General features: G+C 38.5%; 1 protein-coding gene across 3 annotated transcripts in view; it reads left to right on the top strand.

The window, feature by feature from the left end:
- The window catches only part of vps13a (vacuolar protein sorting 13 homolog A), a 45,331-nt gene that overhangs the window by 23,251 nt on the left and 5,190 nt on the right, over positions 1-16,890 (top strand). The window contains exons 47-73 of one of the 3 annotated variants that reach the window (XM_031729092.2): positions 639-742; positions 893-1,205; positions 2,363-2,499; positions 2,682-2,976; positions 3,130-3,234; positions 3,667-3,813; positions 4,112-4,243; positions 4,405-4,538; positions 5,301-5,369; positions 7,261-7,393; positions 8,035-8,092; positions 8,437-8,608; positions 9,523-9,676; positions 9,881-10,027; positions 10,196-10,277; positions 10,378-10,447; positions 10,690-10,804; positions 10,903-11,016; positions 11,122-11,267; positions 11,397-11,478; positions 11,573-11,686; positions 11,843-11,918; positions 13,165-13,328; positions 13,515-13,560; positions 13,741-13,864; positions 14,020-14,134; positions 16,540-16,890. The exon at positions 16,540-16,890 is cut by the window's right edge and continues 443 nt beyond it. In XM_031729092.2, the coding sequence (XP_031584952.1) occupies positions 639-742; positions 893-1,205; positions 2,363-2,499; positions 2,682-2,976; positions 3,130-3,234; positions 3,667-3,813; positions 4,112-4,243; positions 4,405-4,538; positions 5,301-5,369; positions 7,261-7,393; positions 8,035-8,092; positions 8,437-8,608; positions 9,523-9,676; positions 9,881-10,027; positions 10,196-10,277; positions 10,378-10,447; positions 10,690-10,804; positions 10,903-11,016; positions 11,122-11,267; positions 11,397-11,478; positions 11,573-11,686; positions 11,843-11,918; positions 13,165-13,328; positions 13,515-13,560; positions 13,741-13,864; positions 14,020-14,134; positions 16,540-16,590 (3,399 nt within the window). In that variant the 3' untranslated portion in view covers positions 16,591-16,890. The remainder of the gene's footprint in view (positions 1-638; positions 743-892; positions 1,206-2,362; positions 2,500-2,681; positions 2,977-3,129; positions 3,235-3,666; positions 3,814-4,111; positions 4,244-4,404; positions 4,539-5,300; positions 5,370-7,260; positions 7,394-8,034; positions 8,093-8,436; positions 8,609-9,522; positions 9,677-9,880; positions 10,028-10,195; positions 10,278-10,377; positions 10,448-10,689; positions 10,805-10,902; positions 11,017-11,121; positions 11,268-11,396; positions 11,479-11,572; positions 11,687-11,842; positions 11,919-13,164; positions 13,329-13,514; positions 13,561-13,740; positions 13,865-14,019; positions 14,135-16,539) is intronic. The other 2 variants (XM_031729088.2, XM_031729091.2) reach the window with 2 other exon arrangements.

Raw genomic sequence — 16,890 nt, 5'->3', positions numbered from 1 at the left:
CCTAGAGATGGTTGTGTGGGCAACATTTCACATTTGAAATTTATAAAATTTATAATCTTGTTCTGGTCAAGGTCAGTGATTTTTTTATTTTTTTATTTGTCTGTCTCTTCCTCTTACTGTCCTTTTACCAATGTCAGATATGACTTTGAAACTCTGCTTTGAAGGCCAACCAACCTTGTTATTATTTAGTTGCATTAAGGGCCCTCACACTTCTCTTTGTATTTTGTTTAGAGCCTGTGCTGCTCTCTGAAGGGAGCGGTATATATTGTGTTTGAGTTTAGAATTGCACCCTCAGAGATCAATGTTCCAGACACTCAACTATCCTTTATTTAATCATTAAATGTAATTTATGGCATTTTTGAACAATTTAGTGGCTCCACAGTGAAGTCTTTGCCTCTTAGTTTTTCACTATCAAGCGATCCCCTATTCAATCCCGGGAGGAGAGACAAATGCCTTTGGGGTTGCATCAGGAAGCATATTCAGTGTAGAAATCTCCTAAATTAAGCCTAAGAAGCTACCCACTATGGGAACTCCTAAAAAGTAGCTTTTAGTATATAAGCCAATATGCCCAGATAGCTTTTTCAGATTAAGTTCAAGTGTCAGTAACCAGTAATTTGTTTTTATCTTTTACTACGCAGCTCATCAATCATTTCTCAATACCATTCAACGTTTTTGAAGGATCAACCCTTCTGGGTACTGCTCTCCCTGCCGAGGAGTTCTGTGTGCCTCTGGACTCGTATAGGTGTGAGCAAATGCTTAAATTGGCCCACATATTTACGCACACATCTTAACACACTCACTCTCTGTTTTATGTTTTCTGATCTTTTCTGTTTCTGTTCAACAACAAAAAACAATAACCTCTAAACTTTACTGCCCTTAACCCTCCAAACAGGTCTGAGCTGAGCCTTCAGCCAGTAATAGAGAGCACAGATGACCGTCAGGGTGAGCAGTATGATTGCTCAGAAGGCTTCAGTTACGAGGACGTTAAAAACCTGGAGCCTGAGAAACGCCTACAGCAAATCTGCCGTCGCCGTGGAAACCAAGGTGGTGTGATGACCATCAACATTGTGCCATTAAAGGATGCAGTGACGTGCAAGGAGACCGGAGATGTTGGGGAGAATTTTGATGTGCCCTTTGTGCTTCACTTGTGGCCTTCCATCCTGCTACGCAACCTTTTGCCTTACACCATCACCTACAGTCTAAAGGTAGGATGCATGTAATAATCTGTACTCAGGTAGTCCATTGAACATTGAAAAGTAACATACGAAGTGGGTTTATGTGAATGAATGTTCAATAAAATAATAGTGTGTGTATTTTACAGCTTTATTTGCTCTGTTTAAAAGTGGGAAGTGTTCTTTGTTATGTAATGCTACCATAGGACCTCAGTCAGAGACCAGCACATTCACATTACTTAGGCATATGTGGATAATACGGCTTTATGTGTTGGATGTTTATACTTTTATCATTAGTTTTTTTTAAAGCAGGGATTGCTCTGCATGACTTTACTTTAATTTTGTAACTGTTTAAACATTAAGGCAAGACACAACAGCAAATATCTAGTGTGTATTTAACACCTCATTTGTAGATTTCTGTAACATTAAGCTGCAGAAGACTAGTCATATATGAAATTTTCAGCTTCCTAAATGGTAATGTGAAGTAAATGTAATTATTCCATTAATCCAAAATAGGAAATAATCAGTTGACTCTATGCAGCAAAAAACCCAAAAAACAAGCAAGAGTTAATAAACCTAGTTTTGTCCAGTGCTGGCATTTGCTGGCGATCGTGGCTCAAGAGTTGGGAGGTCGCCTTGTAATCGGAAGGTTGCCGGTTCGAGCCCCGGCTTGGACAGTCTCGGTCGTTGTGTCCTTGGGCAAGACACTTCACCCGTTGCCTACTGGTGGTGGTCAGAGGGCCCGGTGGCGCCAGTGTCCGGTAGCCTCGCCTCTGTCAGTGTGCCCCAGGGCGGCTGTGGCTACAATGTAGCTTGCCATCACCAGTGTGTGAATGGGTGGATGACTGGATGTGTAAAGCGCTTTGGGGTCCTTAGGGACTAGTAAAGCGCTATACAAATACAGGCCATTTACCATTTACCATTTCTGTTAAGAAATGTTAACTGAAAGATAAGCAAATTCACCCACATTTAGATATTTAAAATGTCTCATTTTAAACTAGGAAAAAATATAGAAAAAATGTGTAATATGGAACTCTGTTAACTCTGTTGAATGTTATCTTAATTTAAGTAACTGGGGACTTTTTTTCAATCATTTTATTTTCTTTACAAGTTGGCATGAACTGAAAGCAGCAAGGTAGAAGTTTAAAATGCAGAGACACCTTTTTTTTCGTCATCCTGTTGCTCAACAGAACAGTGGAGTCTCTGCACCTGAGGCTACTTTGGACCCTGGTCACTCTGCTCAGCTTCACACTGCAGTCATCAACCAGTCAAGTCTTGATCTTCGCTTGATTGAGTACTTGGCTCAGGATTGGTCTTCTGTATACAGGTGTGACTTAATCTCTTTGTTTTTGTTATTGACACATTCTCTGTATTTATTGTATGTTGATCTTAAACAACATGACAAAAAATGTTGATGCATAGTTATGTTATATTTATAGGAGAGACGTGCAGTCTCTATTAAATCGTTTCACATTTCTGATACAAACAAACAATTATTGTCTTGTACAGACTCAACAGTGATCAGGAAGAGATCACCTTCATTGTGTTCCAGTCTCTAAGAGAGGATGAAGACGAAGATGGAGATGCAGTGGAGAGGAAGAGGGCTGAGCTGGATATAGCGGTTCATGTTAAATATGATCTGGGACAGATGGTGGTTGCTATCCATTCACCGTACTGGATGATAAATAAGACGGGCAGGTTGCTGCAGTACAAAGCTGATGATATTCACCGCAAACATCCCATGGACTACAAGATGCCGTTGCTCTTTTCATTCAAGCCTCGGTACTTCTTGCGAAACAATAAGGTGATTATTTATTTTAAGTCAGTCTTACTGAAAGCTCTTTAAAAGAAACATGTTTGATTATTGCTCACAGTGGTCCCAATTCAGTACATTTATTAGCTGTCGGTTTATCTGTAGTTTTATTAGACAATTTGATTAAATTATTTCCTCCCTCAGGTTCGTCTTATGATCTCAGAAAGTGAACTATCTGATGAGTTCTCTCTGGACACAGTTGGGAGCCACGGGGATGTGAAATGCAAAGGCAGATACAAAGATTATCTGGTAAGATTTGAAATTTTATCTCTTTATATAAAAATGTCAAAAAAAATATGTAAAGGAAGAGGTTGGCGAAGAAAAAGTGGGATAGTCAGGGATTGGCTCTGAGCCGCTTCTTGTTTGCACTGGAGATGGACAGGTTGACAGATGAGGTCAGGCAGGAGTTGGCGTGGACTATGATGTTTGCAGATGGCATTTTGATCTATAATGATAGTAGGGAAGAGGTGGAAGCATGCTATGGAGAGAAGAGGAATAATAGTCAGTAGGAGAAAGACAAAATACATCTGTGTGGATGAGAGGAAGACAGGTGGAATGGGGAAAATGTTGAGAGTGAAAGTAGATGAGGGTTAGGGTGAAATGGAGGGAGAGGATCCAAAGAGGCAGGTGTATTGGATATGTACTTTTTTGTATTCATGTAATATTTCTGTCTTATTTCAGGTTGGTGTGAAGATCGATGCAAGCAGTTTCAGTCTGACCCGCATTGTGACCTTTGTGCCCTTCTACATGCTGGTCAACAGAACTAAGCACAGTGTGTTCATATGTGAAGAGGGGCAAGAAACTTGGACCGAGGCAAAACCAGAACAGGTCAGAGCCTTTCTGATTTTTCTCTTTTTGAACAGTGCAGGTTGAGGTCTTGGTTTTGGTTTGAGTATATCTTAGACTCAGGATCCTGGGTATTCTTACATTTAACTTTATAAATAGATGTGATGTAACAACTGAACATGTGTGCTGATTGATTTCTATAAATTTAATGTGACTAAAGGTTTCTTGTGCATAAAAATGCTTTATTTAAAGATCTGTTCTTGATAAAGTTTTAAAATGATTTACCTACTGATAATCTGACAAGAATCATTTATCATTTTGTTTTTTTCCCCACATTTAGTCAGCCATCCCTTTCTGGCCTGAGAGTGACACTAAGAAGCTTAAAATTAAAGTAGAAGCTTCCTTATCGCCTCCAGTGACTATTGACTTCAAACGACCAGAGAACTGCTTATTGCTACATCTGGACAACAAAGTAAGCAGAAATGCACATAGTTATAATATTTGTGTGTGCATATAAGTTTAGGGTTTTTTTTTTTTTTTTACATAATATGTAATTGAGGTGATTAATATGATTTTCAGACACATGCCTTTTGTATTACGGCTTTCAGACTGTTGCTTGTTTCTTTTGTGTAGGTGGGTGGGATTATAGTAGACATGAATCTGTCTGAACACTCGGCCACTATCCAATTTTCTGACTACCATGATGGCGCAGCCCCTTTCCTCATCATCAACCACACTAAAAATCAGACTCTTCAGTTCCATCAGAGGTGAGAAAACCGAGGGGCACAGTTAAAAGGAAATATAGAAACTATTTTAGGCCTTTTTTTTAGGTTTCACTAACAGCAAGTGTTTGCAGAAAAGTTGGTGTTTTCAATGCAGACCATTTGCAACCATAACAGCTTACTAGTGAACAAAGCAGTCACAACATGGGTATTGGTTTAGCACTATCTTTGCAACTGATTTCACTCAGCTACAGCCAAAACCTCCATCAACCATTTGCCAACCGGTTGTCCTTAGCAACTAGGGGTTGCCAGAGGGTTGCAAACTGGCCTCTAGGCCCATGTCACTGAGGTCTAAACTGTTTTTATGAAATTCTGTTTCCTTGGGACTTAATTAGCATTAATGTAGATCTTTGGTGTTGTCTGTAACGGTGTTTTTGAAATGCTTTCAAAATGCAAAATGTTTCTTTTCAGTTACATTTGTTGTGTGTGTGCCACATTCACCCTAATATTAGGTGCTCTATCCAGAAGTAGGATGTTTTTGTGGCTAATGTACTTATAAACCTTTTGTTAGTGGTTCTAGTTATTTCTGTCTCTTGTTTTTATCCATTTTATGAACAGCAGCCATTAATTTTACAGGTTTCGTCACACAAAACATTTACAAAACATTTATTGACATCTGACTTTGCATATTTGTTGAGTAACAATATTGTTCTTCTGTTCCAGCTGCCTCAAACAGTTAAGTTAATAATAATTGCCTGTGTTTGTTTTTGCTGATAGCAGTTTGTTTGTGTGTTGTGGGTCATGCAGTGTCCGGACAGAATCCTCCAGGGTGGCTGACGAGATACTTGACCTCTCCTTCTCAGTGGAGGAGGACAGGTAGAAAAATATGAAAAAGGGAAACTCCTCTGACAAACTCTGAACTCGAAATAAAGAAATGAGGAACAGGAATTACAAAAGACGACCATCAGTGTAGTTACATTGTCATCATCAGAGAAAAGTTATTTCCTATAGGAAGTAATCAGTCTAGTAAACTTTGACAAAGGTAAAAGAAAAACAATTTAAATACACATCAGTACATTTGGTTATTTAAAATGCACTATGAGTAACGCATGGGTGGTTTCATATTAGCTTATCAAATACCTCCCACAGGATCATCTAAGATTTGCCTAAAAAAATTCCAGTGGAAAGAGTTTAGCAAAACTTCAAGTCTGTCATTAGTTCAAAAAAAAAAAAAAAAAAGAAGGTAGGGGTGTTTTTAGACATTTTTCTAACATAATTTTTTGAAGGCTCGATTTAAAATGCCATCGTCTAGAAAAATAATTGAGCTAGGTCTTTGAAAAATTTCAGACTCATTATCTGGTACCACGGCTCTTTGCATGTGGACTCTTAGTAGTGTAGCTCAGGTTAACATGAATACCTGATGTCCCAAAAATATTTAGGTGTCTGATCTCTGGCAGCAGATTTCGAGACCTATAGAAACCACAGTTTTGTAGGTGTGGGACTTCAAATTTCTTTACAGCTTCTCATATACAATTCACATAATGTTCTTTAAAACCAAACCCAAATCAGGTGAATGGGTTCACAGATCATAGAGCTTAAATGTGGGGAGAATAACAAACACATTTGGATGCCATGTACCAAATCACCAAAGTGTATTTTTCACCTCGAATTTGTTCAGGGAAATCCGAGATGATCAGGTAGTAGCTTTTAAATTTGATGTTTTTAAGATGGAATGACCCAAATTATCTTGAAATAGCAAGTAAAACAGTGGGTATATAAAAAAATGCAAGAGGGAATGTGGGCGAGGCCAAGAGGAAAGATCAAGTTATATCATGAAGATGTCTCCAAACATTAACCAGAGTTAACCAAATATGCAAACGATGCAGCAGCTAATCATGGTTTGGTCTCGATGTTACATTATTGGTTCATTTGAGTGCAGCGTGTGGTCAGATGGACAAGTGTAGATAAACCTAAGTATAAAAAAGATCCTTTGAGCTCTGATTGTAGTTTGCCTCTGTACTCTGCTCCCTTAACCAAAGTTATATTAGCTCTATTTAGTAATCACTTTACTTTCAATATTTCCTTTTAGTGTGTATCATGGCCTACTTCTGCCATAATCAAACTTTGTTTTTTAATACTTAAGATAATGACACTGACTGTGTCACAGTTTCAGTTTTCTATTTATAAAAGACGTACCCCATTACCCACTTATCTTTTTTACTGATCTACCTGAAATTTACACAGAGCTAAAGGAGCAGAATACAAATCTTAAGCCATTTACTCAGTGTTGCTTTCATCTCTGTTATGATCTTATAGAAAAATGTGAATGCTGCTGACTGGATGGGATTCCTCCAAAGGAATCACACCACCTGCTTCTTTCTGTAGTGCTGTACTGTCGAATAGTGCTTTTCATACCCTTTTGTAGATTCCAGCTTCGCCACTTCTTCCTTCAGTCTTCATTTTATGATCCATTGAATATTTGTTTCAGAATCCTGACTAATATGCGAAGGTGCATATTTGAGCCTTTTATTTCCAGGAGAGAATTTGGGGACCTTTGGGTAACATATTTCTGTCTTTTGATGAAAAATGCTGATGCAGGCTGAGAGACAACTCAGAGAATATGATTGCTGGCATTGTCCTTGATTTTGGTGGAGGGGCTCTGTTGTATTTTCACAGTCTTTAATTTTTTTGCTTTGTGTCATCTTTGGTAGCTTTAACTCATGTTGCTGATACATGTGTCTGTCTTGGTGGGTTTGTGTACATGCAGCTCTCAGAAAAAGGCGGAGCATGAGGAGCTGGAGGCTGGGAAAGCTGTGTACTACACCTGGACTGAGCCCACTGGGTCACGAGCGCTCTCCTGGAAATGCAGCACTTACAATGGGACACTAAAGAGTGAAGAGGTACTGCACACGAGTCAAAATAATAACTGTCTGAATAATAATGTTTATCAGTAATCCTTTTTTCCCCCAAAGACAATAATATCTTACGTTTCCAAAATAAAATCAGTTTCTCCTGAAAGTGCTTTAAAATAAGCAGTATTTGCTATCTTAAGTATAAATTTGATTAGGCTTGGCTTTACTTAAAGATTTGCATATTAAAAGTCTATCATAGGTTCATTCATAAATGATATCCTGAGGTAAAAAAGGCTGTTCCGCTCGCTAAAGCAGGTAATCGTAATGAGCTCACTGAATGTGAACCTGCTGGTTTTTAAAACCCCTGTGACTGCTGTGACTTCTTGCGAGCCGCCTATTTCTGTACTTCACACCTTACAGTAACCTGTGAATATGACTAATTGTTAGCCAGATAAGTTACTACGTCATTGACGTTCCGATTTTAAGTGTGAGGTCTTTAAAGTAGTATCACCTTTGCATTGTTCATTAACCTGAAATATGTTATTGGTGGTGATGAATCTTTCATAAATTTGACTACCTTTAGTTTAACACTGTATAGATACAGGTCATGTAAATCTGGATCAGTATCTAAATAAAGATTAAATAGATTAAATATACTTATATGTAAGTTTATATGCTTTGTCTTTTAGGACCTGCGAGAGGACGTAAACAAGGAGGGCAAACTTTTTGTGATTTCCTTTTATGAAGGTAAAGTTGAATGATCTTAAAATGCTCAGCTGTTTTGTGCAGTTTAATAAACTGAAATGATCTTTATAGTTTCCACAGTTTATTGCCAGTGCTTAATTGTTGCCATATTATAGTAATATAATTTCTGGAACTGTAAAAAAAAAATTTTTTTAAAAGTATTAAAAAAACAAACAAATACAGTTTACTGTTAGGAAGTTGGAGTTATAAACTCCAAGTCTGAATCATTTCTAAGGTTTTATTCATCCCTGATTCATTTTGTAATGGTAATGAACAAGAATAGCAACAACTTTCCTTTGGGTTACAAAAGAAATGTGTATTGTTTTTGTTTATTTATCTGTTCTAAGGTCTCCAGCGTGTTGTGCTGTTCACTGAGGAGCGACGGGTCTTCAAGATGCTCTGTGACAATGAGAGGGTGCAGCTTGCTCAACAGGAAATCGTCCTGGCACTACGGCATGTGGGCCTATCGCTGGTGAACAACAGCACCAGCCAAGAGGTTGCCTTCATCGGGATCACAAGGTGCTGCGCTTTTATGTTTGCTTAGTAAATAGTAAACGAGGGCGATCGTGGCTCAAGAGTTGGCAGTTCGTCTTGTAATCGGAAGGTTGCCGGTTCGACAGTCTCGGTCGTTGTGTCCTTGGGCAAGGCACTTCACCCGTTGCCTATTGGTGGTAGTCAGAGGGCCCGGTGGCGCCAGTGTCCGGCAGCCTCGCCTCTGTCAGTGCGCCCCAGGGCAGCTGTGGCTACAATGTAGCTTGCCATCACCAGTGTGTGAATGTGTGTGTGAATGACTGAATTTAGTGTAAAGTGCTTTGGGGTCCTTAGGGACTAAGTAAAGCGCTATACAAATACAGGCCATTTACCATTTACCATTGAGTAAATTGAAGTAAACTCTAATTTGCAGGTGCCATGTAGCCCATCTGCTTCAAGCCTTGACGTGTTCTGCACTCAGAAATGTTCTTCTGCAGATCTTGGTTAAAACAAGTGCTTATTGGAGTTATTGTTGCCTTTTTATGAAGGAGTCAGTCATTCTGCTCTTGCCTCTGGGATTAACAAGACATTTTATATTTTCAGTTGTTTTTTGTTTTGGGTTTTGTCAAGACCATTCTCTGAAAAACCTAGAGATGGTTTCGTGGGAAAGTCCAAGTAGATCAGCAGTGTTGCACCATCTGGCAACAATAATCACTCAAATCCCCTGTTTTCTTGATTTTGATGCTGGGTTTGAAATGCAGCAGGTCATCATGACCATGTCTACACTCCTAAAAAAAAAAAAAAGTTTTAAAGCGCTTTTTGATGTACACATTAGATATTTGGTTTAACGAGCAGTTGAACAGGTGTACCTAACAAAGTGACCAATGAGTGTATAAATTTTATCTATAGTTAAGCAAGAAAACATAATTTAATCTGAGACTTTCTTTCCTCTTTTATTTTAGCTCTGATGTTGTGTGGGAATTCAAACCTAAGAAGAAGAGTCGGTGGAAACCTCTGAGCATTAAAGAAGCTGAAGTTATGGAGGACAAGTTCAAAGACTACCTGGAATCTGGGGCCGTAGACAAGGAAATTTTCGATCTGGAAAACGGCTTTCAGGTTAAATATTGCAATCATTTCTATTCTGTCACGTGAAAATGTTGGATAAAAGCAAATGAAAGGTGTTGGTTTTAGTTTATCCACATAGCATGTAAACTTGTTCATAAAACTGAATTTAAAATTGCACATGAGGTGGTTTGTTAATGAAAATGGTCATTAGCTGAAGGGATAATTGTTGAATTTTTTTTTGTCATTGTCTCCCAGGTGTGCTTTAATCCCACTGGCCAGGACATGCAGTTAATGAAGCCATGCGATGCTCCTCTTAGGAGGCACTTCCTGCCGGGTGTGAAGGTGGAGTACAGCATTTCACCACGACAGAGCACCTATCGTATCCAAGTTCACCGGATACAGGTGAAAACATTTTATTCAATTTACAATAATTATTGAAAAAGAAGATCATGAAAAAGATAAATGTCATAACTGCAAGTTAGCTAAAGGCTTTTTTTAATTGCATTTTCGTAGCTGTGTAGCTCTGTTTGGTCTGTGCGCTAAACAGACCTGCATCCTTTCCTCCTACAGATCCAGAATCAGCTACCAGGGGCCATCTTCCCTTACGTTTTTTACCCTGTGAAACTGCCAAAGTCTGTCGCCATGGAGACAGGTCTGTTAATGCAGTTTTTTTGTTATCTGTTTATTTACAATAATAGACTATTTTAGCTTTTTCTTATTTAATATCATACTCTGTACATTTTTTTCCACAGAACCCAAACCTCTAACTGATATCAGCATTATTACCCGAGCAGCGGGGCACTCTGATATCTCACGCATCAAGTAATTGTTTTTCTTTTCTTTTCTCACTTTCTCCTCAAAATACGTTTTTCTATCTGATAGTCATTGTTATTTTATACGGAGGGCGAGATTATACTCATAATCTACCTGATAAAGGTCCTTTTTAAGATAATTAATAAATTTGGGTGAGCTGAAATCTTACAATCCTCTGTTGCCTGAAAGTTTAACTCCTGAAATGTGCTCTCATTTGTACTCGTCTAAGTCCTGATTTCTGTTCGCCTCAGGTACTTTATGGTTTTAATTCAGGAGATGGATCTAAAACTTGATCTGGGCTTCCTGTACGCCATCCTGGACCTGTTCTCCCCAGAGAACGACAGCATCACGAGCGCAGAACAGGAGGTTTTTGACACACAAAAAGTTACCTTTCTGTTCAGAATGCGTTATAATTATAATTCAGTTAACTCAACAGCTGTTGTGCGTTTCCCCTGATGCTCTAGGTGGAACTGTTTGAGAAGGACATAACGAATATAAAGACAGAACTGAACCATGTCTCTGCTGCTGACAAATCTCCCATCAGCCTCTACGAGTACTTCCACATTTCCCCCATTAAGGTGTGTGCGAATGCAGTTTCTGTCAAACAAATAGTGTCTGAACTGATCTCCGCAGTTTCCTGTTGCCATAGTAACGCCTACTGATGTTTTTGTGTTTTTTGTCAGCTGCACCTGAGTTTCTCTCTGAGCACAGGCGGAGAGGATGGCTTGAAGGAGAAGAGAGATTCGGAACTGATCCCTGTACAGTCGCTAAATCTGTTGCTGAAGAGTATCGGTGCGACGCTCACTGACGTGCAGGATGTTGTCTTCAAGTACGAATACAGAAAAAGGCTCAAATACACAGCATGAACATGCCATCCATTAGCATTACATTACTTCCATGTGACTTGTTCTTGGTGATTCCAACCCTGCTTCTTGGCTGAATGTGACATTTATTTCAGGCTGGCCTTTTTTGAATTGAACTACCAGTTCTACACCACTCAGCAGCTCCAGTCGGAGGTCCTCAGACATTATTCTAAGCAGGTAATACATACATGCACAATGAAACCAAACAAGTGGCAATTTGTTTTGTCTTCTTTTGTTTTGATATTTTGATTTTCCACCTGTGTATCTCAAGGCTATTAAGCAGATGTATGTGCTCGTGCTGGGCCTCGATGTTCTTGGAAACCCATTTGGACTGATCAGAGGATTGTCAGAAGGGGTGGAGGCTTTCTTCTATGAGCCCTATCAGGTAATGATATCCAATAAAATAATTGACAAGATCAACTTAGTCTTTTAGCTTTGAAGTGCATTCTAAAACCTGTTGAATAGTTACGTTGTGTAATTTAGAAAATATGGCCACATTGCATTCAGGTTAACATTCACAATAACTGTTCTTTTTTTCTAGGGAGCCATCCAGGGCCCTGAGGAGTTTGTTGAAGGAATGGCTCTTGGGGTTAAGGCGCTGGTGGGAGGAGCTGTAGGTAAGCATGAAATGGTGTTAAAGGGGTAATACAGAGTCAGCCTTAGCTCCCCAGAATCAGGTCAAACCTGCTAAATAATCACTGGAATTTCTAATGCAAAAATTAATTATGTTTTATTTATCTTTCATTTTTAATTTTATGTACAGTGTTGTGCAAAAGTCTTGCAGTGCCTCTCATTTCTTTGTATTTTGAAATACAGTATGTAAGGCAAAAACAGTTTGTACAATTCTATCAAGCTTGAAGGTCAAAGTTGTTTGACCGCCTTGCATTTATTCTTTATCACATCCTGAACGCTCTTACTCAGCTTCCTTGTCATTTCTTTCTTCAGGAATAGTTCTCCAGGCTTCTTGAAGGGCATTCAAAGCTCTTCCTTAGATGCTGGTTGTCTTTTGTTCTGTTTTCTGTAAAGATGATCGCACACTGCTTCACTTATGTTGAGCTCCAGCCTAAGTGGAGGCATGCCTTTTAGACCTGCCACTTCTTTCTTTGTCTCTCTCAACTGTCCAGTTTCCTTCAGTTGTTTTCAGCTATTTTATGCCTGTCAAACTGTATTATCATTGCCATTTTTCATAGATTGAGCAAATCGCTTGCTTTTTTTGAGAGGCTGCTGGTAACAAACTGGTTAAAAATAGAATTTAATTTAATTTGTCCGTTATGTGTAGAAACAATAATGATTCATCCCTTTAGCTAAGTGTCATTATATGCTTGACATCAGTGTTAAGAAGCTTATCAAATGTTAAAAAAATCCTGTGAAAATAATCTGAAACTAGATTGAAAATGAGTTAAAAAGCAGCAAATGTCCAACAAAAAACGTAATAAAGCTCGGACAATTATTGCTCATCACCACATGAAAAAAATATATAAAAAGAAATGAAGGTCGTTAAAGACTTTTGTACAGCCCTGCACACTGTCCTCACTTTATCTGCTGTCATTATACACGTTGATTGACTGGGATGGGTTCATGGCTGCTATATAGGGCTGTAATTTGAACAGTGTAATAACTGAGCATTTGTCGTTTTACTCCATGTGTTTTTAATATAGTGTTATATCTGTTAAATTTCAGCATTATATTTCCTTTAACAGTGAACTGTGGCTGTTGCATAATACGTGGGAGACTTTTTAGCACCATGTTGGAGCCCTTAAAATTTCAGATTTTCACTGACACAATTGTGAATTGAATTTTGACATGAACATTTAAAATATATTAAAAAATATTCTCAGGTAACGAATCATGTTTGTTGTTCAGGCGGTATTGCAGGTGCAGCCTCCAGGATAACAGGTGCCATGGCAAAGGGTGTCGCAGCGATCACAATGGATGAAGAGTACCAGCAGAAGAGACGAGAAACTATGAACAAACAGCCCAGCGGTCTGAGAGAGGGGCTGACCAGGGGTGGAAAAGGACTGGTGTCTGTATGTAAAACTGTTTTTTGGTTTTTTTAAATTGCTTCTCTCTGTTTATCAGCAGGAAACACACAGCTGATGCAGGATGTAGGAACTAGTAAGACTAGCAACAACAACACTGTTAACTAGTCTGACAGAAAATGCACTGCTGTAATGAGTCAATTATTCTGCAGTGTTATCTTCCTTTTCCCACAGGGATTTGTCAGTGGGATCACAGGGATCGTTACCAAACCTATTAAAGGTAAGATGAGTCTGACCACAAGTATAAACATGTTAGTCCAATAAAATGAGGGCATAAAATGTTTAAAAGGACATCAAAAAACTACCTGTTCTGTTAGTGTGTTTCCATTGAACACTTGACTCTGGCATTTGGCGCTGAAGATCTTTGAACTCAATCTGCAGTGTTTGTGTTATTATGCAGGTGCCCAGAAAGAGGGGGCAGCGGGCTTTTTTAAAGGTGTTGGAAAAGGTTTGGTTGGTGCAGTAGCCCGACCAACAGGAGGCATTATTGACATGGCCAGCAGTACTTTCCAAGGGATCAAGAGGTACAGTTATTTCTGTCTGTGCTATGTGATTGTGCGCTTGCCATATCTGTGTGTAATCAGATAGGTCCTGTTTGAATTTGTTTATGCCCTGAGTCGTGTGTAGGTGTATTAGAAATCTGTTTCCAAATGCAATTCTCTTCCTTGTCTCGATATAGGGCGGCAGAGACGTCACAAGATATTCAGTCTCTACGTCCTCCTCGCTTCATCCACGAGGATGGTGTCATACGACCATATAAGGAGCGGGAAGGCCTCGGCAGTCAGATGCTTCAGGTAAGACAAAAACCCCTCTCCATCATCACCTTTTTACAGTCATTCCCATTTTTTACAAAGATGGAAAACTCTGTTAATGATATTACATTCATGTCATTTAATTTAATTTAAGTAGTTTTATCTTTACTGTGATGTGGTGTCATTATCTTTACATTTCAAACTTATTTTACTGATTTTCTTAGCTGTGTTGGATGCTCTAAATGGTTGCCTTTGTTGTTTTGGGAAGTTTTACTACTCCTGTATTAGTAGGAGTAGGTTTGGCAGTCTCTGGACAAATTACATGTTTGTTTAATTTTTGAAGTGAAAAGAATTAAATACAATCCAACGGGTAAAAAGTGAGCACCCCCACCCCCTCCTTCCCACTTGATTCACTTTTATGTCTTAAGTGAGTCATTCATCACTGTTGTGAAAAACTCTTCTTCTGGCAGAGGATGCAATATTGTTGCTAAGTGATACTTCATTAATGGTAGAAAGGTTTCAGCTACCGTGTTCCCGGTGTTCCATTAAGAAATGAGAGGTCAATGCAAGACTGAAGACCAGGAAAGCAGTCAGAGACAAATCTGTTCAACACGACGATTAAGCTGCCAGACTGCAGAATAGCTTACAAACTGTTGCTGGTCCATGTGCATCATAAATGCATAAAAGGATTCCCTGCAAGTTTTCAGAAGGAACCTTTATCAGCAACTTTGTTACAAATGTGAACACTAGAGGTGGATAGAATTAAAAATGTCTCCTTTTTTTATATCACTGAGTTTATAACACTAAGGCATTGGTTAAATCTTGTAATCTGCAAGGAAGGATAAAAGGCTAGAGGAAATAAAAAAAGATTATATTTGCTGTATTTCACACCAGAAATCAACAGAATGTCTGCATATAATCCAAATATATCATGTCTGCCATATTTTCACATTTCAGAGCAGCTTACATGTGTTTCAGGATTTTTAGCTAACCTTTTGTTGACGTTGTCTAGCTGTCGAGCTGGATAGAGTGGGTTGAAGTTTCAGCTTGCGACGAACAGGTGTGAGCTGCACATTGTGTTTAATAGTAAAAATCCTAATTTCCCTAAAATTTACAGAAAGGTGATAAATTAAAGCAGCTTACAAGAGAGGCCAGAGAACTTTAGCGGAACAAATTGGTGCTCTTTTATAAAGATTCTGCAAAATTTAAAGCTAAAAAAGGTTTTAAATCTTGTCATATAATTCCCATCATTGACAGTCTGCTCCATGTTGACTCTCTCATTGTTGTGTTTCTAACTTCATCTTCATTCAAGACTTTCTTCAGTTTGTCACCCTTCTGTCTCACCACCTTAGGTTTGCATGTGTGTAGTAATGTGTTAGTAACTGACTTGTTTCTTCAGCTTAAATTAGGACCAGGACATATAGAGTAATAGTACTATAAATCAGAGCAGGTGCTTCAGTTTTATGTTTATGCTTTTGTTAAAAAGCCTTCACACATTGTTCCTGATTGTTCCTAAATGTTTCCTTGTGTCTTTGAGAGAAGAGGGAATGCTTATCACAGTCTAAGATTGGAGGGATTCTGATCTGTTTAAACTGATAGTGGGGCAAATTTCATCTTTTTAGGTCCACCATAATGATCTTATCTGCTCAAACAATAATTAAGCTATTGCATTAGGGGTTTGTGATCTATCCAGTTTACAGCCATTTACATTTTTATAGTGAGATCCAAGAGTATTCAATGCTCTGTTAGTCTTTTCAGGTCAGATATAATATTTTCAAATTGTTTGTAAATGCCTTCTGTGTGTTTTGATGACTCACAAATGCATGCTTCAGTCCACACACATACAAAGATAAGATAAGATAAGATAACCTTTATTAGTCCCACACGTGGGAAATTTGTTTTGTCACAGCAGGAAGTGGACAGTGCAAAAGTTATGAAGCAAAAATTAGAATACAATAAGAATAAATACAGTACACAACTGTACAGAATAGAATAAAATAAAATACTATATACAGTAATATATAAGTAAAGTCAAGAAAAATCTGTTTCATTTACAGACATTTCTTTTAAGTTCAGCTTCACAAATCTGATCATTTTCTCTTTCTGTCCGCACAAATGTCTAAAATTACACACAACAAACCTTTCACTTACCTGCAAAGCCTTAAGTGCACTTCACACTGTGTGTTCAAGTCCCACTGGAAAACTAGGACATCTCTACTTCCTGTGTGATTTCTTAGTTTACACTTGTGCATCATACCATACGCATTTGTAACACTTTTAAGACGTATTACTCTCCATACTTCTAAAGTCTGAAACAGCAGATTTGAACACAGCTGATAGGTCACCCAGACTTTTCCATGGCTCTCACCTTAGTCGCCTAATCAGCAGAAAGATTCGTACCTTCTGTCTGATCTGACCTCCACTCTTCTCTCCTGTCATGTCCACAGAGGCGAGTGGTGTACAGTGAATCTGGCTCAGAGGATAAGGGAGATGAGTAAAAACAGCTAGCAGTGAAAGAAGTGAAAACTGTAGAGTTGGTGTTTTGTGTGTAGTCTGTGCTGGAGGGTTGTCCCAAAGTTTGGAGGTCATGTTTGGTTAGATTAAAGCGAACCATAGCAGGGACTTTCATTACTGGTGTTACTGGTTTTGAAGTATTTACTGTTTTTTTTTTTTAATTATTTTGTTGTTAACTGTTTTCTTTACTTTTCATCACCCTTTTTTTGTTTGTTTTGTTTTTTCCCTGGTCCACCACAACAAAATAAAAATGATCTCCAGCCACCATTTCTCAGCCAAGTCCA

The sequence above is a fragment of the Oreochromis aureus genome, linkage group 12 (genome assembly GCF_013358895.1).
Source record: "Oreochromis aureus strain Israel breed Guangdong linkage group 12, ZZ_aureus, whole genome shotgun sequence".
NCBI lineage: Eukaryota > Metazoa > Chordata > Actinopteri > Cichliformes > Cichlidae > Oreochromis > Oreochromis aureus.
Note: the sequence above shows the minus strand (reverse complement) of the source record. Positions and strands in the feature narration are given on the sequence as shown.